This window comes from Protopterus annectens, chromosome 9.part0 (assembly GCF_019279795.1).
Source record: "Protopterus annectens isolate FY-2018-M chromosome 9.part0, PAN1.0, whole genome shotgun sequence".
NCBI lineage: Eukaryota > Metazoa > Chordata > Ceratodontiformes > Protopteridae > Protopterus > Protopterus annectens.
Genome location: NC_056743.1, coordinates 1,791,206,217 through 1,791,233,875, shown reverse-complemented (window position 1 = coordinate 1,791,233,875; position 27,659 = coordinate 1,791,206,217). Strand labels below are relative to the sequence as shown.

The following is a 27,659-nucleotide window of genomic DNA, read 5'->3' as shown; positions in this document are numbered from 1 at the left end:
ACACCTGTCACCACTGGGCTTCCGGATATTGGCTAATGCTCTTGCCACCCCCATAGTGCCTTTTTTAGGCAAGGCTCAAAAGACAAACCCACCTCCTTAGAAAACAAAAATGGAAAAAAACTAAGGGTAATGCTGCTCAACGCCAGAAGTCTAAATCTCAAGATGCAGGCACTCAATGCACTCCTCAGCATGGAGAACATCGACGTCTGTGCAGTAACTGAAACCTGGTTCAAGGCTCCTGAGAGCACCCCAGCACTACCAGGCTATACCTCGTATCATGCTTTTCGCCCCAAAACCCGGGCGAACCACAAAGGAGGGGAGTGTTCATATTCATCAAGGACACCCACACCTCCAGGTTAGTAGCAACACATGAAGCATCAGAGACCATACAGGTGCAACTAACCATAGGCAAAACTGCTATACAACTGGTAGCATGTTACAGACCACCCTCCCAATCTCAGGAACCCCACTCAGCCTTCCTGAAGACATTGGAGGATATGAATGTATCACAAAATACCATCATACTGGGAGACTTCAACTACCCAAACATAGATTGGGTACATTATTCTAGCCCTAATACCCTAGCCCAAAGGTTCCTGGAATTCATAAATTCAAATTCACTGGAACAACTAGTCACCTCTCCCACTAGGGGAGATAATATACTAGACCTGATCATCACAAACATGGGGACAAAATGCTCCACACCGGAAGTATACCCCTCACTAGTGAGATCTGACCACAAACTAATCACCCTGGATATACATATCCCACCTCCACCCCCAGCACAAAAGACCACAGTGAAAAATTTCTCAAAAGCAGACTTCACTCTTCTTAAGACTGAGATGGTATCCTTTAAGCCCACTGTGCCAGTGGATACCACATCCCACAATGCCGAATCCTTCACAAATGCTTTCTATGGACATCTCCAAGAATGCATGGGTCATGCAATCCCAAATAAATCCAAGTCCCTCTCCACCAAAGGCAAGCGCCCTGTCTGGTGGACCTCAGCCATTAACAAATTGTATAACAAAAGAAGGAAGCTACTGCACGTCAGAGCAAAATCCCATAAAGGGAAGACATCTCTGATCAACATTAGCAGAAAACTACGTTCTCTCATAAAAACATCCAAGGCCAACTTTGAGAGAAAACTCGCTAAGGACACTAAAGATAACCACAAAGCCTTCTTCAGCTATGTTAGAAACCTGGGCGGAAACCCTCAGATATGCTCAGAGTTAGTTCACAACAACAAAAAATATACTGAACCCACAGATATTGCCAACATTCTGGCTGACAGGTTCAGTGCAAATTTCTCCCCTCCCTCACCCCCAAAAGAAGAAATACTTATCCCAGCTGAATGTAATCTCCCTGTCATCTCAGATGTCCAAGTGAGAACCGCCCTAAACAAAGCTAAAAACAGAGCATCAATGGGACCTGACGGTATCCCGGGTTGAGTGCTACGTGAACTCCAAGAGGAGCTAAACCCGCACATAAAAATGCTATTTAACCTTAGCCTTACTTCAGGATATGTACCTGAACACTGGTGTACAGCAACAGTGGTCCCACTCCACAAAGGGGGTACCTTATAGACCCTGGGAACTACCGCCCCATAAGCTTAACCAGCCTGGTCTGCAAAGCTATGGAAAGAATCATTATGGAACTCATAAACAGAGACATAGGGAACCTACAGACACTTGACCCCACCCAGTTCGGCTTTGTAAAGGGCAGATCCTGCCTTTTGAACCTGGTTGACTTTTTCGAAACAGTCACTAGAGCCATTGATGAGGGCAAAGCAGTCCATACAGCCTACCTGGACTTGGCTAAGGCCTACGACACAATACCCCACTCAGGCATCATAGATAAGCTCAACAGCTTAAACGTAAACCCTTATGTCACTAGATGGGTTGCAAACTGGCTAAAGGACAGAACCCATAAAGTTAAAATCGCTGGAGCAATGTCAGACTCAAAGCCAGTCACAAGTGGTGTCCCACAGGGATCTGTCCTGGGACCCCTCTTGTTCGGCATTTATTTCTCAGATGTTAAAGCAAACATGGGAGGGTTGTGGCTGACAAAGTTCGCAGATGACTGCAAACTAGGCACCATAGTCGATACACCAGCGGACACATACATCCTACAAAAAGGACTCACAGAAACGGACAACTGGTGCCGGAGTCACTGCCTTAAACTAAATGCCAAAAAATGTATAGTCATCCCCTTTGGGAAAAACAAAGTACCCACAAATTATCACATAGACAGCAACCCACTGAGTACGGAAAAAGTAATCAGAGACCTAGGGACCCAAGTCGACAGCGACCTCTCATTTGACACCCACGTTGCCAAAGTGGTTAGAAAAACATTCTACCTTGCACACCTCATTATGAAGGGATTCACATCCAAATCCAAGGATGTCATTGTACCCCTATACTCCTCCCTCATCAGACCCATGATTGAGTACAATGCCCCATTTGGTATGTACCTCACCCGGCATTTGCAACAGATGGAGAGACCACAAAAGTACCTCACCAAGAGGATCAAGGGTCTCCAACATATGTCTTATTCTGCCAGACTAAAGAAACTTCAGCTCTATTCAGTAGCATACCACCTGCTCAGAGGTGATCTCTGCCTGACGTACAAAGCCATGTCCAATCAGGATCTGATGGACATGCTCCACCTCAAAAAATCCAAATCCATCAGGACCATGAGAGCTAAAGACTTAAACCTCGGCACAAGTATGAATAGGACATGCTGGAGGGATAGATTCATAACCCAGAGGCTTCCCATGCTTTGGAACAAGATCCCAGCTCATATTAGGCAGAGCCCCTCACTGACTCTCTTCAAGAGAAATCTTGATGAGTGGATGGGAGATCGTAAGTTTACCCCAGGGGTCACATCTGTGTCACTACTAGACAGGGGCACAGTAAACTAATTCTATTATATAAGGGGACCTTCATTGTGTCACTACTAGACAGAGGCACAGTATTCTAAATTTATTCTGTACATTTTTGTACCATTTCATGGGGTGGCAAAAGCCACATCACTATGGCTAGGCTTACAAATGCCCCAGGGCAGATAGCCTAGTACTAAACTATGAAACTATGAAATATTTTAAAAGAGATAAAAGAACTGGAAGCGGAATCTTTAGAAATGGGAAGGTACAAATTACATAGAAATAAATGGAATTTGTGGGAACAATACATGCAGAATAATGTTCAGGAGGAAGAGCCAGGTTTAACGGAATGCAGGAAATGAGCAATTTATGTAATGTTGGACTAAATTACAATTGTTATAAAGAAAGAAAGGATATGTAATGCATAATGTATGCAAATGGAAACATGTTAATACGGTTTGTTTCCCTTTCTGTTAATATATGTGTGCCTTAAATGATAATTTAATAAAGGTGTTTATAAAATACAAATAAGTCTTCATACCTGAAGATATGAGCTGATTTTTTTACCCTTCTGTGTCTGAAATGATGTGGATATCTTGGCCAGTACCCTAGATGATGCCAATCACAGGATTTGTGCATAGTGATCACATATGTGAATGAAAGAAAAGAGAGCATCAGTAAACACTGCACAGGTTCCTTTTTTACAGAATAGATAGGGAGTTTATCATCTGTAATGCATGTGCTAGTGAAGTATAATGTTAAAACATAGTATCCAGAAACCACTAGATAATGGGTCTGTTCTTCATTGATATGGGACTGTGGGTAGCCTAGGCTGGATTTAAAATAATTTAATGCTAGAAAGTAGGGAACAGCAAAGTTTGCAGAAGTATTAGAAGGAAAAATTAAGAAAAATGTCCAGCTTACACCAACTGGTGCTACAAGATGTACTTAATCTTAGACACTATTTTTTTTCAATTTACACTCGTAGCCTTCTTTGGCGTCTGTGTTTCATTAGTGACAGATCATCATCAAAAATCAACATAGGTAGGTTCATAGGTAGATACTAGGCTATCTGCCCTAGGGCATTTATAAGCCTAGCCAGAGTGTATTTGGCTTCCGTCTCCCTATTAGATTAGCCTACTGTGCCTCTGTAAAGTAGGTCACAGAAGGTACCCTTTTAAGATTAGTTTACTGTGCCTCTGTCTAGCAGGGACACAGAAGAGATCCCAGGGGTGAATTTGCGATTTCCCATCCATGCGTCCAGATTTCACTTGAAGAGGGTCAGCGAGGGACTATGTCTAACATGAATTGGGATTCTATTCCAGAGTGAGGGGAGCCTCTGGGAAATGAATCTGTCCCTCCAGCATGTCCTATTTATTTTTGTCTGAGGTTTAGGTCCCTGGAGCGTGTAGCTCTAAGGGACTTGGATTTTTTGAGGTGGAGCATGTCCATTAATTCTGGGTTTGACGTGGCTTTGTACGTCAGGCATAGATCGTCTCTGAGTAGGCGGTAAGCAACTGAGTAGAGCTGGAGTTTCTTTAGTCGAGCAGCATAGGACATCTGTTTGTAGCCCATGATCCTCTTGGTGAGGTACTTTTGGGGTCTCTCCAGTTGCGGTGTCGGGTAAGGTACATCCCAAAAGGGGCATTGTAATCAATTATGGGCCTGATGAGTGATGAGTAGAGGGGCACAATGACCTCTCTTGATCTAGATGCGAACCCTTTCGTGATAAGGTGGGCTATATAGAAGGTCTTTCTAACCACTTTGGCAATGTGATTATCAAAGGAGAGATTACTATCTACGTTGGTCCCCAAATCTCTAATTACTTCTTCCGTACTTAATGGATTACCACCTATGTGGTAATTTGTGGGCACCTTGTTTTTCCCAAAGGGGATGACTATGCACTTTTTAGCATTTAGCTTGAGGCCGTGGCTCTGGCACCAAGCATCCGTCTCTGTGAGACCCTTTTGGGGGATGCTTGTGTCAGCTGGAGATTCGATTATGGCCCCCAGTTTGCAGTCATCTGCGAACTTTGTCAGCCATAATCCCCCCGTGTTAGCCTGAACCTCAGAGAAGTATATACCGAACAAGAGAGGTCCCAGAACTGAGCCCTGTGGGACGCCACCTGTAACTGGTTTGGATTCGGACATGGCACCTGCAATTCTGACCATATGGGTTCTATCTCTGAGCCAGTTTGCAGCCCATCTTGTGATATAGGGGTTGATATTTAAGCTGGTAAGCTTATTTATGATGCCCGAGTGGGGTATTGTGTCGAAGGCTTTTGCGAGGTCCAGGTAGGCTGTGTGGACTACCTTACCCTCATCTATGGCTTTGGTAACTGTTTCAAAGAAATCAACTAGGTTTAAGAGGCAAGATCTGCCCTTAACAAAGCCGAATTGGGTAGGGTCCAGTGTCTGGAGGCTCCCAATGTCTTTGTTTAGGAGTTCCATGATAATACGCTCCATAGCTTTACACACCAGACTAGTCAGGCTTATGGGGCGATAGTTTCCGGGGTCCTTTGTGGCACCACCTTTGTGGAGTGGGACCACTGTAGCTGTATGCCATTCTTTGGGTACATATCCTGTAGTAAGGCTAAGTTTGAACAGTGACTTAATGTGAGGGTTCAGTTCTTCTTGGAGCTCATGTAAGACACAGCCTGGGACACTGTCCGGTCCCATAGATGCTGTGTTTTTTGCTTTGGAGAGGGCAGCCTTCACCTGTGCATCTGTGATGTCAGGGAGGTTACATTCAGTTGGGATAGGCATTTGCTCCTTTGGGGGGGAAGGGGGAGAGAAGTTTTCGCTGAATCTGTCTGCCAGGATGTTGGCTATGTCTGTAGGTTCGGTATATTTTGTACCGTTATGCAACAATTCAGAGCATATCTGGGAGTTTCCGCCCATGTTCCTGACATAACTAAAGAAGGCCTTGTGATTATCTTTAGTGTCTAGGGCAGTTTTTCTTTCGAAGCTGGCCTTTGATGATTTTATGAGGGATCGAAGTTTCTTGCTAATACTGATCAGAGATGCCTTCCCTTTTTGGGATTTTGCTCTGTCATATAGTAGCTTCCTCCTTCTGTTGTATAGCTTATTTATGGCCGGGGTCCACCAGACCAGTCTCCTGTTTTTGGAGAAGTGAGTCTTGGTTTTATTTGGGATACCACGATCCATGCATTCCTGCAGGTGCTCATAGAATGCATTTGTAAAGGATTCTACAGATTGGGCTGTATTATCCTCTGGCCCAGGGGCTTTGAAGGATTCCACCTCAGTCTTGAGAAGTGCAAAGTTGGCTTTTGAGAAATTCTTTACAGTGATTTCCTTGGCTGGGGTTGGGGACGGGATATGGATGTCCAGGGAAATTTGTTTATGGTCTGATCTTACCAATGAGGGGTTTACCTCTGGTGTGGAACATAGAGTCCCCATGTTGGTGATGACCAGGTCCAATATGTTGTTCCCTCTTGTGGGAGTGGTGACCAGTTGTTCCATTGCGTTAGAGTTTATAAATTCAAGAAACCGTTGGGCGGGGGTGTTTGGGCTTGAGTAGTTTTCCCAGTCGATGCTTGGGTAGTTGAAGTCACCCAATAACATAGTGTTTGGAGAGACCTTCATATTCTCCAGTGTTCTCAGAAATGCCAAGTGGGGTTCCTGTAATAGGGAGGGTGTTCTGTAGCAGGCTACAAAATGAAAGGCAGTTTTGCCCGCTGTTAGTTGCACATGGATGGTTTCCGATGCTTCATGCAGTACCACTAACCTGGAGGTGTAGGTATCTTTGATGAATATAGATACTCCCCCTCCTTTTGTGCTTCGGTCCGAGTTTTGGGGCCGAAATGCATGGTATGAGTTATAACCTGGTAGTGCTGGGGTGCTCTCAGGAGCCTTGAACCAGGTTTCTGTTACTGCACAGACATCGATTTTCTCCATACTGAGGAGAGCCTCGTGTGCGTGCATCTTGAGGTTTAGACTTCTGGCATTGAGTAGCATTACCTTTAGTTTTTTTATCCTTGGGTTGTCTATGGAAGTGGGTTTGTCCTTTGAGCCTTGCCTAAAAAAGGCACTATAGGGGTGGCAAGAGCCTTGGCCAGTATACGAAAGCCTAAGGGTGACAGGTGCAAGCCATCCCTAGTGAAGCAACGTGGCTTGTCGAGCATGTCATCCCAGGCAGACAGACACTGGATCCCCTTTGAATGACACCAATACTTTAGCCAATTGTTGAAACTGATCATTTTGTCTTTATACTGTGGCATCATTCTTGGTGAGGGCAAGATGCTACTCAAGGTCAGGGTCATATCAGCCTGGGCTACATGGTCAGAGAGCTCCTCTATGTCTCTTTTCATGTATTCCAGGGAGGTACGTCTCAGGTTATTCACACCAGCATGAACAATGACAGAGTCATACTTGTACTTGCTTTGGAGTGACTTGAGTGCTTGCATTATGTGGCGGATCCTGGCACCCGACAGGCAGCTTACAGTGACCTTCTCCTTGTTCAGTCTGGTGAGCGGGACGTCAGTGTGCCGGACAATAGAGTCCCCTATAAAAAGTGTATTTGGTGTGTTGTTTGGCCTTAAGGGCTGTGACTGTGAGGCACACTGATTTTGTGAGATATGTGATTCATGGGTATTGTTGAGGTGTGGCTGTTGCTTGGATATCTGCTTAGGAGGTCTTTGCTGTTTAGGCAGATTTTTATTTAGAGCCTCCGAGTATGTTTTTGTGTGTTTATGTGTTGGGTATGCAGATGCAATAGGTCTGTGTGAGACTGGATTTGTGGTGTGGGTGGTTACCTTTTCCTCCTGACTGACTGTGCCAGTCTTGGGTTGAGAGAGCTCTGCCTCCGGTTTGGCTGTGTAACTGCATCTCTCACATGTATTAGAGTTTGTTGGAAGGAGGAGAGGGTTGTCTGTGTACATAAGGCAATTGTAACATTGCCTCAAAATTCCCAGATTCACCAGCTGGACTGGAGAATAACCTTGAAACTGACCCTTGGACATACCAGATTAGTATAGGGAACTGGGTTTTTACTGATCAGATTAGGGAAGGGAACTGATTTTTCACTTGATCAGGAAGGACTAATCGGGAGCCTAATACTTATGAGAAGTCAAGGAGGGTGTAGTGCTTTAGTTAGTTAGTGTTTCCTTATAAGAGCTGAGCAAGTGCAGGGCTTTAGAAAGAGAATAGAGTGATTACTTTGAGAGTTTGAACAGGTCTAAGGGAAAAAGTGAAGAGAAGACTTTGTGGAGCCTGGAATAGTTTAAACCTGTTTAGGCGGCGCTGCCCGACGCTGCTCAGTGCGCATCTACCCCCTTTATCACTTGTCCTATATGGTGTCAGAGTGTCACATCAACTATCAGCACTTCTCTCTTGATTCAGTGCCCCTCTCCTACCTTCTTCAACAGTCATACTTGACTGCTGCAGGTCTTCTCTTGTGTAATCCATCTCTTTACATGACATCTTTGTTTCTTCTTGCCTTCTTCCTGTCTCTCATGAATCTTATTTACCAGATTGTCCTCTGTTTATCTGCACATGTACCTGAACCACCATAATCTGCCTCTGATTCCTTCTCACAGGATTGTTGTCATGTGTCTCCTAGATACCACTCTTCAAAGAGCTTTTTCCCCACAGAAAAAAGTAGATCTATATCAAGAGCTTTTCCTGACTTTTTCCACTCAAACAAAACCCTCATCAATGAAATTTCTCAGATTTTATGGCATCTGAGATTCTCGTGATTCCTTTAGCAAGTCTCTGTATGAGAAAAATTCAGTAGTATCTAAAATTAGTGTGGTCCTAGCATCAACATATCCTAACATTCCAGATTCTAATTTTGTGGTTTATTAGAAGGGAACTTCTTTGGTGGAGAGACCAATTTTATCTGAATCCAGGTCTCCCACTTTCCCTTCTAGCTCCTGCTCAGAATTTGATTGGAAAGCAGTGTCCATAGGAGTAAAAGTGCATGGTCTTTGGAACAAAAAAGACAGGCCAAAACTCATAAATGTAAAAGAGATGTTGGCAGTCATAAATGTTTTCACCTGTCTCAATTATGTATATTCCCTAGGCCCATTACAAGTGATTACAGACAATACCACATATGGCATATAAAATGGGGAAAACCAGATTGTACCCTTTGTGAAGACTAGCCATGATAGTATACATATAGTTTTCAGCACAGTCTCATTCTACAGCAGACTGTTACAGCAAACTTTTGTGGCAGACAAGCTGAACAGGACCATGGTAGACCATCACAAATGGAAACTGAATCAGGTGGTCTTCCAGGAATTGATCCTCAGATGCATCTTTTTGCCTTCAGTTACAACTGAAATGGTTGGCAAAATTCTGCCCCATGACTCAATGCAAAAAGACCTGGAAAACATATGTTGTTTCTTTTTCTTGGATAGGAATGTTCCTGTATAATTTTCCACACTTTTTTTTAATATCCAGAGTCATTCTGAAGATTCAGAGGGAATCTCCAAAGATCACTCGGGTGATTCACTTCTCACCCATGCAGCAGTGGTTCTTATTTTGCAAATTGCCAAGGGCAGTTGCGACACGATTCCTCACAGACTGGATCTACTCAGACAAGACAGGGTGTTTGATACATCTCAACTCCATACAACTGCAGATAACTGCCTAGTTGACAGAGTCATAATACCTTTTAGGCACCTATTTTCTGAGGATGTGCAGCAGGTTTTAAAGGATTCAAGAAAATCTACTACTAGGAAATCGTACATTAGCAAAAAGTTTTTGCTGTTGGTGCCAAGGCAAAAACCAGGACTATTTTAAGGCTAGTATTTCTGCAATATTTGTGTGAGTTACGATCTTGTGAACTGTTTTACTCCTCCATCAGGGTACATTTGTTGGTCATTTCACCATGTCTGGTCATGGATACCCCTCTTTCAATGCATTCACGTGTGAAAATTTATTTGAAAGAGGTGTTACCTACCTAGCCTCCTAGAAAGCAGGTGGTTCCTCATTGGGATCTTTTTTGGAAAAATTAACTCTTGATCCATTTGGACTAGCTCATCAGGCTGACCCAAGGTTCTTGACATGGAAAACGTTTTTGCTGATTGCTCTGACCTTAGCCTTAGCTACATCTGTGGCTTTCTGGAAATTGCCTCCACTGGGAGCTCTGTCACAATTGGCTCCTCAGTTGCAGCTTAGCAGATCAGTTTACTACTCCTGAAGGTAACACAGGTATATTAATTATTGTGGCCCATCTTCCTGCTTCGTGCAGTCTTTCTCAGTACCGTTGACCACACACACCAAAATAGAATAAAAACAAACATTCTTGCCACTTTTTGGAGGGAATTTATTTATTTCTCAATCTCTCTTAAATACCATGAGGTTTTATCTGAGGACTATTTACAGAAAACAATAATTTTCCTCATAAAGGGGTAAGCAGAATAGCCACTGCAGTTTAAACAATGATAAAAATATCTTTCAGAATAGCATTGCACACATCAACAAAATCACAGTTTTATACACATTTCATTAGGAAACATCCTTCTATGTTACAACACAATGTGTATATAAATAAACATTTTCTATTATATCTAACCTAAATGAGATACTGTAAAAGACAGAAATATTACAAACAGCGGTGCACATGCTGCTCCATTATTAACACTGTCACTACTGCAGACTTTAAGTCCATATTTATGTAGGCGGAAAGCTCATGTAGAGGGGTGGTAGGAAGCACACTGTCATTTCATTATTCTTGCCCCAAGATCACAGAGTCTCACAAATTGGTACAATACTTGCTTTCAGATGAATGGTAGTATTATCTTAATCTCCAAGGAGGTGTAGCATCACAGTGGGAATAATTAAGGAATGGGAGTGTGGCTAGTGCATGGGGTCTTGTCTCCTGCATTCAGATTATATTCTTCAGAATTATGCCATCTGTCACAAATTCAGCACTTCCGTAAAACTGAAGTATAAGCACTTTCATTTTCAGGATTCTGGTCTCAAGTCTCAGGAATGTGTGTTTCAGAGAAGTGTATTAAGGAATTGTTATAATGCTGCCTCTTATCTTTCTATTTCACTTTCTAGAAGTGCTTATTTATTTATGCCTGGTTGCAGATAACTGTTGCTGGTACATTGATTTTTCAGGGCTAATCTGTTTTTTTGTAACAAAGCAAAGGTACATAAATTTCATAAGTAATACAGAAAACAATCAAATGTGTATGCATATACATATATATATATATATATATATATATATATATATATAAATATATATATATATATATATATATATATGGATCTAGGACTATTGAATGAAAGTTCAATAGACCAAATCCACAGTCATCGAACACACTTTAATGAAAGCGCTTTCACCAAAAAAGTGCTTTCGTTAAAGTGTGTTAAAAAAAATAAATAAATGTACGTGTTTGCAGGGGGGCAAGCCCCCCTGCACCCCCCACACCCCCTACTTTAATATTCTCACTCCGAGGTCGCACTACAGTAGGGAAAAGGGAACTTTCCCTTGTCCGCACCATAGTACGACCTCCGCAACAGGCATACTTAAAGCGAAAGTGCTTCTTTGGTGAAAAGCACTTTTGCGCAAGTATGTCCGGCCGAATCTGTTTCGGTGATGTTGCCGTTCGGGGATCTGTACGGATCCCATATATATATATCTATATATATATATATATATATATATATATATATATATATATATATATATATATATATATATATATATATATATATATATATGTATATGTGTGTGTGTGTGTGTGTGACTATAGATAGACAGACAGATAGATGGATAGATAGTTGTGGTTATACTACAGCTACTCACATGCTAGTAGTTCACTGTTCACCTACTCACTGCCACTTGCTTGAAAAAGCAAATGCTCTAATTCCCACTAACCCAATCTCTCATTTCTACTTAGCCTTCCCAATACTCAGTCCTATAAATTACATAGTTCTTCCAGAACCTAAATCTTAAACATAAAACTCTCACCCAGTTCCCAACTTGACTCCTTAGAACCTTATCCTAAACCTTGACTCTCCCACCCTACTGTAAAGTACCCTATCACTCCTTAAATCTAAATCTCTAACACTTCCTCCTAAACATAAATTCCCTGATCTCTCCCAAAACCTTAGACTCCTTTCCCTCTCCCTAACCATAAAATAACCCTGGTTCATAATCCTAAAATCCCCCTACCACTCCTTAATTTTAAAACCCCCCTTTCTTTTCCTCCCTACAGCAGATTAAAAATAAATCATATTTGAGTTTGAGCATGAGCAGCAGCCTAACCTACCTACAAGACACTTGAGTCCTTTGCTTTGAGACAGTTGTTTTCGAACACTTGGGACTCAAGCACCTGTAGTGAACCCTATATATATATATATAAGGAGAGAGAGAGAGAGAAGTAATTATGCCATGAAGTATCTAAAAAAAAAACCCTGAAAGCACAAAACACTGAAAGCACATGATATCTAACCCCAAAATACTTCTTGGTAGTGGTACTGTTAGACAAAGGGCTTTTAGTAATCTAAAGTAATGTGTAAGGTTAAGGTTAGGAGTAGAGGGTAAGTTAGTATTAATATTAGGGTTAGCAGACATGCTTGATCCCCTGCACCACCTTACTCATGTGTCCTAACCCTAACCCTACTCCTGCCCCTAACCCTGCACATTATATTACTAAAAACCCTTTTCCTAACCCTAACAATGTATAAGACCAAAGAAAAGTGCAAGAAAACCCAGGCAAGCAAGAACATTCACTTTGTAATAGCTTAAATCTACTATAATGGAGGCCTATGGGATATATGCGAATGACTCCTTAAGAGCATACAGTGCTTCAGCTACATGGCTTCTGAATGCCCACACGTTTTTACTTTTTAAGTCTTTGTGGGTACCTTCAGGCCAATAAAGTGAAACTCCACTAAAAGTAAAGTAGAGTGAAAGTAAAAAAAGTCTTGGACATTCAGAAGCTATGTAGCTGAAGTTCTGTTTATTAAGGGGTCATTTGCATACATCCCATGGGCCTCTGTTACACAGGGTTTAAGGTATCAAACAGTGAAACCTGTAACTTGTTTTTTTTTTTTTTATGCAGTTTTTACCCTTTTTTACCCTTTGGTTTGAATTTTTGAAGAGAAAAAGACACAGAACGTACACATCTAGCCACTTACCTAAGCTTTACCATAACCAGTGAACACTTGCACATACACACTAACCATTATAACCTTTTTAGTCAAATATTTATCTTTCTGCACACTCCGGCCTAGAAACATTATAAAAATGAGCATTAAGTCATATATTCTCTCTGTATTTTATGTTTTCAGTGTTTTTTAACCTCAAAAACTTTTCAGTCAAACAGCATTACTTGTTTTAAGCTGTAACCAAATATAGATATATAGTTATAGTTCCACTTGTATCGATAAGTGTGATCGAAGGCATTGTTTTTGAATGCTGGGCACATCAACATTCCATAATGGTATGTGAGGTTTGCTTACATGGAGGCAAGTGAGGTTGTTTACTAATGCTGAAACTTTCAGATATGCTGGTGTAGGAATGCTGTTTGTGTATCTGTGAGTGTGTGTGCCTGTGCATGCATGCATAAGCATTTGCAGGTTTGGTTTAGAGTAAGGGCTAGGTATGAGGATAGATATAGTGCTGTGCACATATGGTTATGTATGGTGTGTGTATGACCGTCTTGTGTAATGATACTGTTGGCTAAAGGATTTTTTATAAGGTAATGTATAAGGTTGGGATTGCTGTGGAAGACATCTATGTGTATGTACATACATATATATATATATATATATATATATATATATATATATATAGATACATAGCTTAATTTCAGTGTGTAGAAACATTGATGCACAATATATCAATGAAAGCAATGATGTGCAAAACTAAAAAAGCTGTCAAAGCTACATTGATTGAAAAAGAAAAGCAAATTGTTTAGATTTCCCACTAATTAAAAATATAATAAATAAATAAATAAGTAAACAAATAAAGCCTAACAGGGTTTAGGATTACCACATGAGAAAGGTAGTATGGGAAATGAAAAATGTGCCTGAAGGTACTGTTGATTTTTTTTAACCAGTGGGAAAAGGAAACCATTTGCTTTCCTTTTTCATTTGGTGTAGCTACTATATTTTGCATTTTCACAATTCTTTACTTTTTGTGTGTTAACATCATTGTAGTGTGTATCAATATTTCTACATGTTGAAGAACATACATACACACATATAGCTTCCATGTCAATAATTACGCAAGAAATGAGTGAGAAATACATTTTAATATTAGGTTTTGGTACTGTGAGGCTTTCACAAAACCAAGACTTGCCCATAGCCAGTAGTTCAGCATCATGCCAGGTATTAGCTGCATTCTTATGGTATCATTAAGTGTTTCACCTTTCAGCAGCAGACCATTTCTGTGAAAATTTGAAATTGACAAATTAAATTGCAGTTCCTTTGATGAAGCTGGAAAAAGCCCCCTATGCCCCCTTACTTAATATAACCTATTCTGAAGTACCACAAGTTCAGAGGAGGATGACAACTTTTCTGAAAACAGTCTTTTGATTAACCTCAGATCATTCAACCAAAAGATGATAATTTTTTTATTTGTTTGTTTGCTTGTTTGTTTCATTTATCAGCCAGCTAAATGGACTGGACTGAGGTCCATTTTCAGCCATGACCTGGACCATAAGCAGTTTTTAAACAACACAATGCAATCAAGAAACAGAAAAACAAAAAAATGCAAAGTAAATAATCTGTGAAAGCAGTTGTAAGGAATTTATGAATACGCAATGCATACTGCATACAAAAACTAAGGAGCATGGGCATTTAAGTTTGTATAATACAGAGAGAACAAGTATGTAAACATTCTGAGCAAGTCACTTAACCAATGTCATAGGTCACCCCTGAAAAAGGGTGCTTGTGTCCAGTGATCTTACCCAGTTAGCAAATGAATAAAATAAATGAACTAAATAAAATGAAATAAAAAATGTTGTGTACAACACAGAACACATGTATATACAAATGAAACAAGACTATGATATATATATATATATATATATATATATATATATATATATATATATATGTGTGTGTGTGTGTGTAAGTTATTATCCTTTGTGCTGTAATAATATATTTTTGCTAACCATTATCTTTATAGCTACATCATGAAAAATATCTGTTTAGATGCTTAGCTGTTTACTTTTTAAATATGGAGAAGCTTTCTGCATTCCTGAATGTAAACTAAGTCTCGCACTCCGCTGCTGTAATGGAATGCTGTTTCAATTTTTAAAGTTTCTAAATGATTTGAATTAAAAGTATACAAGGAAGGGTCAGTTAATAGTTTGTTGGTTAAGTGGAGTTATTAGTTAAAATGCAATATTTTAAAAATCCCCAAAAATTGGCAGCAAGATTCTGTTGCTGTATTTGGCAGCCATTTTATATTTTGTAATGGGAGACAGGGATGCTCCCCTGGGTCTGATAGCAAAGTGAATCTGCAATTTTATGAAGTATAGTCTAAAGTATGTAAGTGTTCTGTGAAGAGTTAAGGGCTCAAAATCCCTTTTTAGGTCCAGAAACACTATCCCAATAAGTGGCAGTTTTCCATAGTGGATAATATCAGGTTCTTGGCTAATTATCTAGCAGTTTATATGCTTAAACATTTTCTAAATCTATGCTGGCTTTTGCAGAGGAGATCACATATGTTAAAGCTTGGAGACCATTTAGGTTGGGGCCTTTTAGTATGGAAATAATAAAAAAGTGTTTTGATACAGTGCACAGATAAGATAGAAAACTTTGAGAGCAACTGCAGGTGATGTCATTTACAAATCAATGCCCAGGAAAAGGACTCAATATTAGGAAATAGCTACAGTTTAATACATTCAGTGGATATCCTGAAAACTATAAAACAGCACTTTTACCAAATGAGTGGTTGTAAATACATTGGCTATATACTGACTATAAAATTTACACTGGATATAAACATTATCCGAAAAAAGCAAGTAATGAATGGTAGAAAGAGAGACAGACACAGATAATTAAACAAGTAGTACTGAGTGAGAAAGAGGGGGAGAAACAAAATATTTTATTAAAACAGCATTAGTAAATTCCTTAAACAAATGTAGAACTTTGAGTCTGATAGCTTAACACAGAAAATTAAAGCTATGAGGTACTGCTAGGGTTTTATCACATAGTCCTAGCTTTGATTCCCTCTGGCTCTTTTTCATTACTGTTTCTGACTTCCAGCATGTGACTTAAGCAGACGGTGATCCTGTGTTAACCATGGAGAGAGAGTTGTGACTTGTTGAAAATAAATGCATACATACATATATACATAAATACACACATAATATACAAAAAATGTAAACAGATAACTGTCAATTTAAAAGGTGGACATAGATTGCAAAGATATTTTCAAGTAATGCAGTAATGAAAATTATTTGTGTTACTAACTTAATCCATAAATGGTTTATTTAATGATGCACTTTCAAATCTTCAAAACAGTTCTTACTTTTTTTCTGTCCAGTTTCTGAGGTCTAAGGCACACTGTAGCAATGTTATTGCTCTACAGCTTTAGCATCTGGCTGTGAGATTGCTAGGTCCATTTTCCACTGCTGATTTTTATATGCTATGTTATAGAAACAACCTTTTTTTCTTTTTCTGCTGTGAAAGATTCAAAATAAACAAATAATTGTATGCAGTTTAATATTAACATATGTATCCTCAAGGGCAAGTCTATGAACAGGTGCATGACAATGAGCAGCGAGTTCTACAAATAAATTACATTTTGTGTTGCTTGCTACTAAGACAATAAATAGCATAAGTATGTAGAGCTGTGAGATATAGTTGAGGGAAGAGATGTGAGAATGTATTTATTCACTGATAAGGTAGAAAATGTCTGGCACAGACTGCCAACAGATGTCATAGGTAGTACAATGGAAAGCTTGGAGAAGGACTAGATGCATAAGTTCACAAAACTGGAGAAACTATGTAGAAACACCACTCAGAGTAAGCAGAGATAGATTAGTCATAGAAAACTTGGGAAGATCTTGTATCCATGAAAGGATTCTTCATACCAGCAGTGTTTCATTTTATGTGTTTTCCTTAAAAGCATGGATGTCACATTTGTTTGTAAATATAATGCTATAGTACATGTAAGCGTGGCAAAAAAAAAAAAGTTGGCAAGATTTTGCAAAGCATCAAAAAATAAATCAGTCAAGTGTATTACATTTAGGAACTGTAGATGAAGTACACTTTGCAAAAAAAAAAAAAAATTGTGAGTCTCCTGAAATCCCTGTGGTTCTATATTGTTCCTATAAATCAGACACTGTTTAATCTGTATTCCCAAGTAAATTAGTAATTAAAAAAGGAAATCAAATGAACAAAGAAATGAAATTCAGAGGCTGCTAGAGGCACAGATTTGTCCATGTTGCTCTGAGGACCATTTATGGTTTCTCTGTTTTATGACAGCAAGTCAACATAGCAAAACTGCACCACCTTTTGTCATCTAGATGATATTTCCATCAGAGGCAGTGCTGTACTACAGTATGTGAAACCAAGTGACTTTGTCTCACTTTCACAGTGTGTCCGTGCTATCACTTTCTCTTTCCCTTTTCTCTTTCCCAGCATTCTCAGCGCCAAGTTCCTCCTCTGCCAACCGGTTTGTCGGCATCGGACCCCGGGACGGCAACTTTCTAAACATCCCGCAGCAGTCTCAGGTACGAGTCAATAAACCTTAAAGCAGCAGGTTTTGTTAGTCACCATATGGTATTCTTTTTCTGAGCAAAACTGTTTCCAGCATAATAAACACCCATTTACTTTTTCTTTTCATTCATTCCTGACATAATGGCAGGACTGTTGTTCAGCTTATCAATCATATCATATGGCATACAATGATGGAAAAACATAAAGTCATAGTAGTATAATTTCTGACACTATAACTCAGTGTGAATCAATGATGTATTTGACAGGTGATCTCTGTTAAGTAAATTATTAGTTTTAAAAACTGTGTGTTGACCGTTATTAATAAAATGAGCCATTAAAGAAAAAGCTACATAAACCATTTTATAAAAGTGCAGACAAGCTAACCAGCATAGAATATGAATATAAGGATGCTTGAATGATGAAAGTATTTATTTTGATAACCAGTTATATAATTTTACCGGTTAAGAAATTCTGCTGCTTTAAAGGAAAACAGTGCCATATCCCCTTACTCTGAGGTTAATAAGGGTGAGTTAAAGTCTTACGGGTGTAATTAATGAAAAAGTAACCCCATCTCCTCAGAATTGCATTTATTTTATATTTTGCCATCTTGTTTATCAAATTGTCCTATTTCTGCTGACCTACCCCAAAAATTAATCTTAGAAGGTTGGTCTTCTGGTTGGGTTTAGAATTCTTGCCCCTCTGCCTTACAAATTGTCAAGCAAAATGTCAAAGTCTATGCATTCACTTTTGCTGTACAGTATATATATTTTTTTCTTTTTACAGTGCATTATTTACATCTTGCATCACAATGTTCTAATTTACCTATACAGCATAAGATTTTGTAAGATTTGTCTGCTAGCAACATTGTGCAAGTTAGTGTAGTCAACAATAAACATATTTACTACTGTTTTATTCTGTTTTATAATGTACCAGTTTTGCAGACTTTCTTCTTGGGATAATCTGTTTTTTTCTCTAGCTTAATTTCTTATTTTACTGTGCCATGTTATTGTAATAAAATAGCAGAAGCACTTTTCCTCGGACTGTAGCTCTAATCATACATTCATCAGTATTCTCATTGTCATTGCTAACTTTAACTCGTTTAAAGCAGCTATATTTTTAGTAAAAACATAATAGTTCTTTACACATGCTTTAATGATTAGGATACACTTATCATGTCTGAACTAATTTTATGGACCACCCTAGATTAGAGTTTTTTATAGTATTCATCCCTTTCTTTTATCTAAAACCATCTAATGAGAAATAAACAGTTGCTGAACATGCTCAAAAAAAGTCAAAGTGAACTTTATTTAAAGGTACACTTTTTGCTGATAGTTGTTAAGAAAAAAATGGCTTACTTAGTTCTTAGGATTTTGATTTAGAACACTAAAACATTTCAAGCAACTCAGCAGTTAAGTTAAAGTATGAGTACAGCAAAACATAAAGTTACTGTAAACAATATATTTGTGGTGTCATAATCCATATCGTGTAAGTGAAATTATATGAAAAAAATATTTTAAACTCCATAATGAATCCTTATCAAGATCTGTATGGTGTTTTTTGTCTTTTCGGCTTTTCCCGGTTAGGGGTCGTCACAGTGGAATTCCGGTCCGCTAATGATTGGCAGTAGATTTTTTATGGTGCCGAGTTGCCAGCCCGACGCCCAACCTTCAGCGAAGGCATGCCCATTCACGCATGTCTTTCGGAGGCCACTCGACCACGGGCAGGACATGCAGACTCCACACAGAAGGCACTCCAGCCATGAATCGAACAGGAGAACCTCTTGCTGTGAGGCAACAACCCTACGATGTAAGATCTGTATAATGGCACTTAATATTTATATGGGAATATTAGAAAAATAAACAAGTTTCAACAGTGGTCATGGTGACATAAGAGATCTGATTGACTGCTAAGCAACAGAGACATTGATGAAATTATATAGCAGTCTTAGCCCATTATATAATAATACTGTTAGAAGAAAGTTTGTGGCTAATAAGCATTAAGGCACTCCAGTATTTTATTGTCTAGAATAACATTGTGCTTTGAACCATTCCATGAGTGATGATATTATAGCAGTACAGTGGATATAAAAAGTACACACACCGCTGTTAAAATGCCAGTTTTTTTTTATATAAAAAAATGAGACCACAATAAATCATTTCAAAACTTTTCCCACCTTTAATGTGACCTATAACCTGTACAATTCAATTGAAAAACAAACAAATCTGTTAGGGAAAAATATAAAAAAATAAAAAACGTACAATAAGCTGGTTGCATAAGTGTGCACACCCTTAAACTAATACTTTGTTGAAGCACCTTTTGATTTAATTACAACATTCACTCTTCTTGGGTAGGAGTCTATCAGCATGGCACATCTTGATAGTTATTTTGATTTGAAAATAGTGGGGTTATTTTAATTTTGTCATATATTCCCTTTTTATATATCAGTTAGGATATATTGCCAGTGGTAACAAATAAAACTGTAACTCACAGACTGCCATTTCTGCATATTTGAGTGTCTTACTTTAGCTGTGTTACCACTGTTCACTGTATGATATGTAAAACTTGACTGTTCATGTATTAATGCTTACATTTTTATACTGGCCACAAAATGATTACCGGTGTTTCTAAATTACCCCATTCCTGTTTCCTCCCCCAAATTAAAATTTTATTAGTATTTTGGTACAGTGTTGTACTAATTTACAATTCAAAACATGAAATAATGCCATCATAATGCAGTTATACTATGATTCTGAAAGAGCAATTGTCTCTTGTTTGTAACAGATAAGGCATGATTTAAAAAAATCTGAACAGTGGCCATATGTTATTTATCAAAAATCCATTCAAAAACTACTTTAAAAATAATTATGGATTGCATAAAACAAACTGTCTTTATTATTGAAATGTCAGAAATATGTTTGATCCAGAAATACACAATATGTTATTCTTACCTACGGCATACGCATGCCTTAAGGTCAAGACTTCAGTTTTAGAAATAGTGTTGGACGTGTTGATGTAATGAATCTTCATCAGAACTGTAAGTGAAATGGATTGTTACAGCTACTTTGGACAATTTTACTCTATTCATTTTATGAACTGATGTGTGCTGTTAGCACAGAGGGATGAAGCCCTGACTATAGTCCAGGCAACTTAAATTTGAATAGTGATCGGTCACTTAACAACACAGACAGGAAAGATGGGAGCACCCACAGCTTCAATATCAGGAGTCCTCTGAAGAGTGGATGGCATGAACATGGCTACCCAAGCCAAAAATGTTAGCCTCTGTCAGCACATGTGAGGGAGCATACTTACAAAGACTATGAGGACATAGGCAGCCCTTGAAGTGGTGCCAGTGTTCATATCTACACCAGGGGCGGGGTTAGTTGCATAAATGAAAAATGCTGTCATTTCTGGGATCCCAGCAAGAGCACAGATACCCTCATGGCTGTTGGGATCACAGCGTCTCACAGGCAGGGCATGGAATGGACAAAACTGATGCAATACAAGCAACATGAGCCATTAGAGCAAAGGATAATGTTGTACGTAAGATAGATAAATTGTGGTGCACCTGTACCTTTTGTAGTTAAACTCATACTTATAGAACTATATGAATTTGTGCCATAACTCTGCACTGCAGAAAACTTAAAGCACTATTACCATAACTATATCCTCCTCTGTCATCTCATCTCTTTTATCTTCCTTGCACCTGCTCCCCTTCTTCCATTCTTTGGGCTGCTGTAACCCTTTATCTAATCTTCCTATGTCCTAATTTTGAACAATTCTTTATAGTAATAAATATTCTTATGTAAAACCCAGCAATCTATGCATACTGATGATGTAATGCATATACCTCCCTGAATTTAAAAAAACATGTAACCATATACAACCCATGTCACTATTACTTTTAATAAAAACTGTTTGTAATGATGTAACTGTTGTCAAGGATGTCTGAATAATGGAACTGCTGCTCGTGAATTAAATTGACTGTAAATGATGAAACAATTCAAATGATGTCCATGATATCTGTATAATGGAGCTTTTCTCTCTGTGCCTCTTCTGAAAAAAGGTGCTGCTCAGTCAGACTTTTCTGGTAAACAAATGCCAACAAATAAATAAATAAATAAATAGGAACATTTAGACTACCCAGTAAAAAGCATGTTTTGGGGAGAAAGAAGCAAAGCAGAAAGCAGCCAGAGGTCAGGAATGAATTCTGGACCCTAGATAGATGAGACAGAAATATTACCTACTGAGCCACCATGGTATCAACAAACACAGGTTCAAGATCCACAGCAAGTACTGTACAACTTACCTGGCAATTACAACTATTTTTTGGTGTGATGAAGGATTCACAGGGGCAGAACACAGGGCCCAAACAAACATTTAGGAACAAGTTGATATAACACGTAGAAAGTTATATTATTACTGTAAATGTTAGAATATTGAGATTAATATTTTCAAAATAGGGTATGAAATACTAATGATAAGAGCTGCACCGCAAGCTGGGCATAACTTGCAGGTCGGACAACGAAATGAACAGTTTAAAATTAGTTTCAAATTAGTCTTCATGGTTCGTGTGAATTAAAATGAACTTGCCTTGAACACTGTTCCTTGGTCATATGTAGAGCACTCAACCTGAGTTGAAAGTTCTTAGAAGCCGCAAGAAACAGAGATCTACATTTATTATTAAGAATGCATAAAGCAAGCCAACCTAAAATGAAGACATAATGGATTGAACAATGGATTGAATACTGCATCCTGAAGCCCAGCATTCCAAATCTTGTGACAATGAATTAATCATCCTTAACATGCAGCCTACCAAACTCATGTGCACACACACACACACACACACACACACACACACACACACACACACACACACACACACACACACACACACACACACATATCACAAGAGTTGTTGGGAAGCCCTCCTGATCCTTTCATGAGAGAAACGTCAATGCACATACCCTTCTTCATAACATTATGTACCAAGTTCAAGGTCATAGCACTTTGCAGATGATTTATGTTTGAAAAAGCGGAAGATTACCATACATTGAACTCCTTGTCTGAACATCAGGTATTATAAAAATTTATCATACCCCAGTTTCAGATTCCTGACTGGCTACATTTCAGAATATGATATGTATATCATGTGTAGAATATACATTTCAGACTATGATATACTCACTGATAACTTGGCTTTACAACTAATTAGAGTATTTCATAGGTAATTACTAGACACGTGGTCTAGGAGACCATTAAGCATCCTAGGCCAATTTCCCAATTAACCCAAAGCACCGTCAAGTTAAGTGACTTGCTCAAGATCACGCAGTAGGCAAATGGAGGCTGAAAGCATCAACCCTGAACAACAGGAAGCAACTTACTGAAGCTATGTTTATAGACATCAGAAAAGCATTCAGATGTGTTAATACAAAAACTTAAATAGTGCCATTTTTTTTTTAGATGAGACATGTGAGTGGTTTCACAGCTGCTTTTTCAATACGGCTTTTACCTTGCCTTCTGATACAAACAACCTAAACACCTTACCTGGTGTGGGTGATCCATGGGGGTCAGTGTTGGGCCCACTGCTATTCTCATTATTCATCAATGACCACCCTTTGCAATTGCCAAATTTAAATATCTCATGTGTTCCATATGCTGATGACATTGTCATCAAAAAAACATTAGCATCTCACAAGGAAATCACCCAACTTTTTCAGGATGAAGTCAAGTTACTGTAGAACTGAAAGTGTACAAATAAACAAATGCTAACTAAGCAATCCCCAGTTATGCTGTTTGGTACAATTACTTGATTATCCTGGACTGCCTTCACCAGCCATTGCCATTTGTCACAGAGCAAAAATAGCAAGATCTTTTACTGGACTAGTCTTTTTTCATTCACTAAGTTCTGCGGTGGTGCAGCGGTAGCATTGTTGCCTCACAGCAAGAGGTTCTCCCGTTCGATTCTCGGCTTGGGTTGGGAGTGCCTTCTGTGTGGAGTCTGCATGTCCTCCCCACGGTCGAGTGGGCGTTCGAAAGACATGCGTTGAATGGACATGCCTTCGTTGAAGATTGGGCATCGGGCTGGCAACTCGACGCCATAAAATCCAACTGCCAATCATTAGCAGACCGAAGTTCCGCTGTGGCGACCCCTAACCGGGAAAAGCCGAAAGACAAACAAACAAGTCCTTTTTCATTCACTCTACATGTAGAAATTCAAGCCCAAAAATGTCTAACTCATCTCAGAGTAGCCTATAATATGTCTAACCTCTTGACAAAAGAAAATAGGCATGCTATTGCCATCATTGTTCTATTCCCCAAACTGGAATATGCCCTCCCCCTAATCACGCTACATTCACCTCAAAATTCAAAACTACTGCAAAGAGCAGAAAATAAACTACAATGCTTTCTACGCTCTTCCCCTTCTAGTCAATATCATGATCTCTAGGACTGTAATATTTTTGGAGGTAATGGAAATGAGACATAGGGTATAACTTTGCTGTTGACATTTTGAGCAAAGAACATTAGTCTCCACCCTTTTCCTTTATTAGCTAGGATTCTATGAGACAATCCCCTGATTTATTGAAAGAGTGCTGAGTTTGTTCTTGTAGTTCAGAAGCTGTGCTGGCAGAGCAGATTACACTGACTTTATTACCATACTGTATAAACAATAACATGCTCTTTTAATCCTAATATTCATGCATACTTACAATGACTGTTTCCCAGAAATAATGTTCAATTTGGCAATAATACTGAAAAGAAAAATGAATAAAATGTATTGCACATGGCTCACTTTTATCTATGACATGCAGTTCTACAGCTCTAAGGAATGTTGGTATGTCAGATGTGCTTTTCTTAAATTGGTTCTAGATGTTGCATTAGAATTCTTAGTATGCTCTGGTCATTCCTGTGAGCCTGCACTAAAACTTCATAGCTAATATAGAAACACTGTTACAGTGCCTATGACAGTAATGCCTGAGTGATGAATGTTGTCTTTAATGGAATGATTCAAACTAACTGAACAGCACAGCTAGGGTTTAGGTGGTGATGATGAAATGTTGTCTTACTGCAGGCCACCACAGTTAACTAAAAGGACCCTGAGCTACTTATATTGTGAAACCAGGTAAATTGGCTATACTGCTGCTGTGCTTATTCCAAAGTACAAGTGAATCAGCAAACATCAACAGTAGCCTAGTTGATGTATCATGGTTAAATGGGGCCCCTAGGCAGGGTAATGGACCAGCCACCCTGCCCCCTCACAGACATTCCATTGTCCCATTACTTGGTTGTTTCCCCTAACTACCATAAACACTGCTCAAAACTGTCAGTTTGCACACTTTCTTCTTTACTTTTGAAATCTTTGCAGAGATGTGGATTTAACTTAAAACTTATCATTAATTTTTGATTTGTTGTCCAGGTTAGTCCCACTGAGCTAACAGCCTCTTTTAGGGGAAACAAAAGTGGTACTTATTCTATTAGCAGAACTTTAGCCAAGGCATTGGGGAGCTTCCCCTACACTTTACATCTACTTGTACTACCACCAACTCCGGCAGTGGAGCCTTGGTTTAAGGTCCCACCTGAAGGGCTATCCACTCAGAAGTACAGCACTCCTTATATTGCACTGCAGTAACAGCAACTCATCTACCTGGTGTGGGAATATAACCCACTTCCTTCTGTATTAAAGGCAAGTGTGCCATGTGTTGCACCGTTAACACCACGTTTACATTTTATAACAGTCACTGATGGCCATTTGTTAAACAAGACCAAAGAGTTGTACACAGAAACCAGACTTAGCATGAGCAACGGTAAACTTTTCTTGCAGCTCACATTCATTGAAAATGCAGTGAAATTCACATTCATTGAAAATACACTAGGCCAGTGGCTGATTGGAGATAAAAGTACAATTAGGATGCACGTCTTCTCTAAATCACCTTCCTGATCATTTTAAATTTATTTTTTGTTTAATATAGCTACATTTCTTGTTTAAAACATTTTTAGAGTGCATTTTACATTTGTACTTCTGAACATTTTTCTAGAAGCAGTGAAAGAAAACATATGAAACAATAATGACAAAAGTACCCATTTCAGAACATTTCAGTCAGCTCTACTGACTGACAGACTGTAATTTTCAGTGATTCATCCAAGGGTCTGGCAGTCAGTGTAAAGCTCTTGCCTCCTGAAGCCAAGGTACAGGGGTTGAGCCTGAGCAAGTTAATTAACTGAACTACCCTGGTAATGTGGGCATTACATACACCTTGCTGCTGCTGCATTTTCATAATGCTGTGAGTAAATCCACACCATGTAGTCTGATCTGATGTTGCCTGTTCTTTCTGTCCTCAATTGATGAGTTTCAGGTCTGACCTCGGATCTAACTTCAGGTGCTTTTCCAGACTATAGGATCTGTAGCTCATGTTCCTTCCCTTACCCATAATCCCCTTCTGGCCCCAACATTACCCCAGATATCGTTTGCTGCTTGATGAGTACAGACTTGATTCATTTACTTAGGCTCACAAAAAGCTAACTTTTTCCATGATGATACCTTTTGGTACCCTCTTGGTTGTGTTATTATTATAATTATTATTTTTTATTATTATCTTTGAGAATCTGTTCACTTTCCTACACTTACCAAAAAAAAACTTATCATTCTATCTGTCTTCTCTCTTGTGCTTTTGACGCCTTAGTCATTGTTGGCATCTTGTTATATGATTTACCTTCAGCTGGACAACTAACACATATGTCGACATCCTGAAGGTAAACCACTCTATGTTAAACCGAAACTTTGACTTTTTAGTACGCATGTGCTAAGGAAGAACCTCTGCATATGCAACTTTAAAACATTTTTTTTTTGCAGGGAGGCAATCTCCCCTGCATCCCCCCCCCCCCCAATGTGTGGGGTTGCTTCCTCCACATTCCTAATAATTATATATACTACTGAGATCATACAATCCCTAGGGAAATGGAATATTCCTCTACCCAGGATTGTCAATCTTGCACACTTGTCGACTGTATAATCGACCAAATGAGGTCAATTAAACAGATGTCAACTGAACTCCCTGTTGACCAAACCAACAGAAACCTATATATATATATATATATATATATATATATATATATAAATATATGTAAAGATATAGTGCTTTTAAATTATACTATTGTTGGTAGGGTTTGTGAACTTTGTCTCTTTTAGTTGACATTTGGCGTTATGTCAGATAAGCCAACTGGTTTTAAAGTAGTCACAAACTTCCAAATTCTGACACGCACTTTAACTGTATTTACTGTTTTGGAGCTGCCCATCTTGAAGAGTATTGCTCAGGTTTTACAGCTTTTGGATACTGAGCCATCATCAAATATCAGAATAAGCTGATCCTTAAGAGTTTGTTGCCTGCAGGACAGTCCACAAAATCTTCTTCTTCTGTCTCTGGATTGTCCTCGTCAGAGAAGAATTCCCCATAGAAACTCAGAGGCGAACAAGAGTGATAAGCCTTATAAAAGGGCAAAGAGGGAAGGAAATGATCCCCTGGCCACTCTCCTCCTTCCTTATCATCTTCATCTCTGACTTCCAAAAGGGCTAAGTCTTCAGATCCTAAAACTTCTGTGTCAGCTTCAGTACATTCCAAGACTCTTCATCTACTGGAGCCAGGTTTTTGCCAGGACCTATCTCCTGAGACCTCTCTCTCCTTTTCTTCAAGAAAGGCTTTTGCAGGATCCTTCCACCCCACCTTTCACTTCTTCCTCCCTAAAATCTATCAGAAGCTTGACAGAAGCAGATGTGGACAGAATGATGAGAAAATTTGTTATGCCCCAAATCCAGCTCTCCCATCATCTTCTCTCATTGGGCCTATATACTTTGGTCCCTTGCCCTTACTAATGGCTGCTTCTACTCTGATGTGACCTCCAGCTTTGAGGATTATGGATCTGAGATTTCTAACTGGATTGTCTGAGTCAGATCCAAAGATGTGTCATGTTTGACTTCTGCATTTTCTGTGATCTCACTGGCTCCAATGTCTTGGAGCTGGATGGATCTTGGAGCCAAAGCTTTGGTGCCATATCTGGGGATAAGGGTTTGACTGTGGAGCTGTTGGAGCTTTCCCTTCCTCTAGGAGCCTCTGAGTTTG

General features: G+C 39.1%; 1 protein-coding gene across 2 annotated transcripts in view; it reads left to right on the top strand.

Moving 5' to 3' along the window:
• Nucleotides 1-27,659, top strand: part of LOC122812269 (nuclear factor 1 X-type-like) — a 2,275,854-nt gene that overhangs the window by 1,954,425 nt on the left and 293,770 nt on the right. For both annotated transcript variants that reach the window (XM_044084667.1, XM_044084666.1), the window contains exon 9: nucleotides 17,470-17,561. In XM_044084667.1, the coding sequence (XP_043940602.1) occupies nucleotides 17,470-17,561 (92 nt within the window). The remainder of the gene's footprint in view (nucleotides 1-17,469; nucleotides 17,562-27,659) is intronic.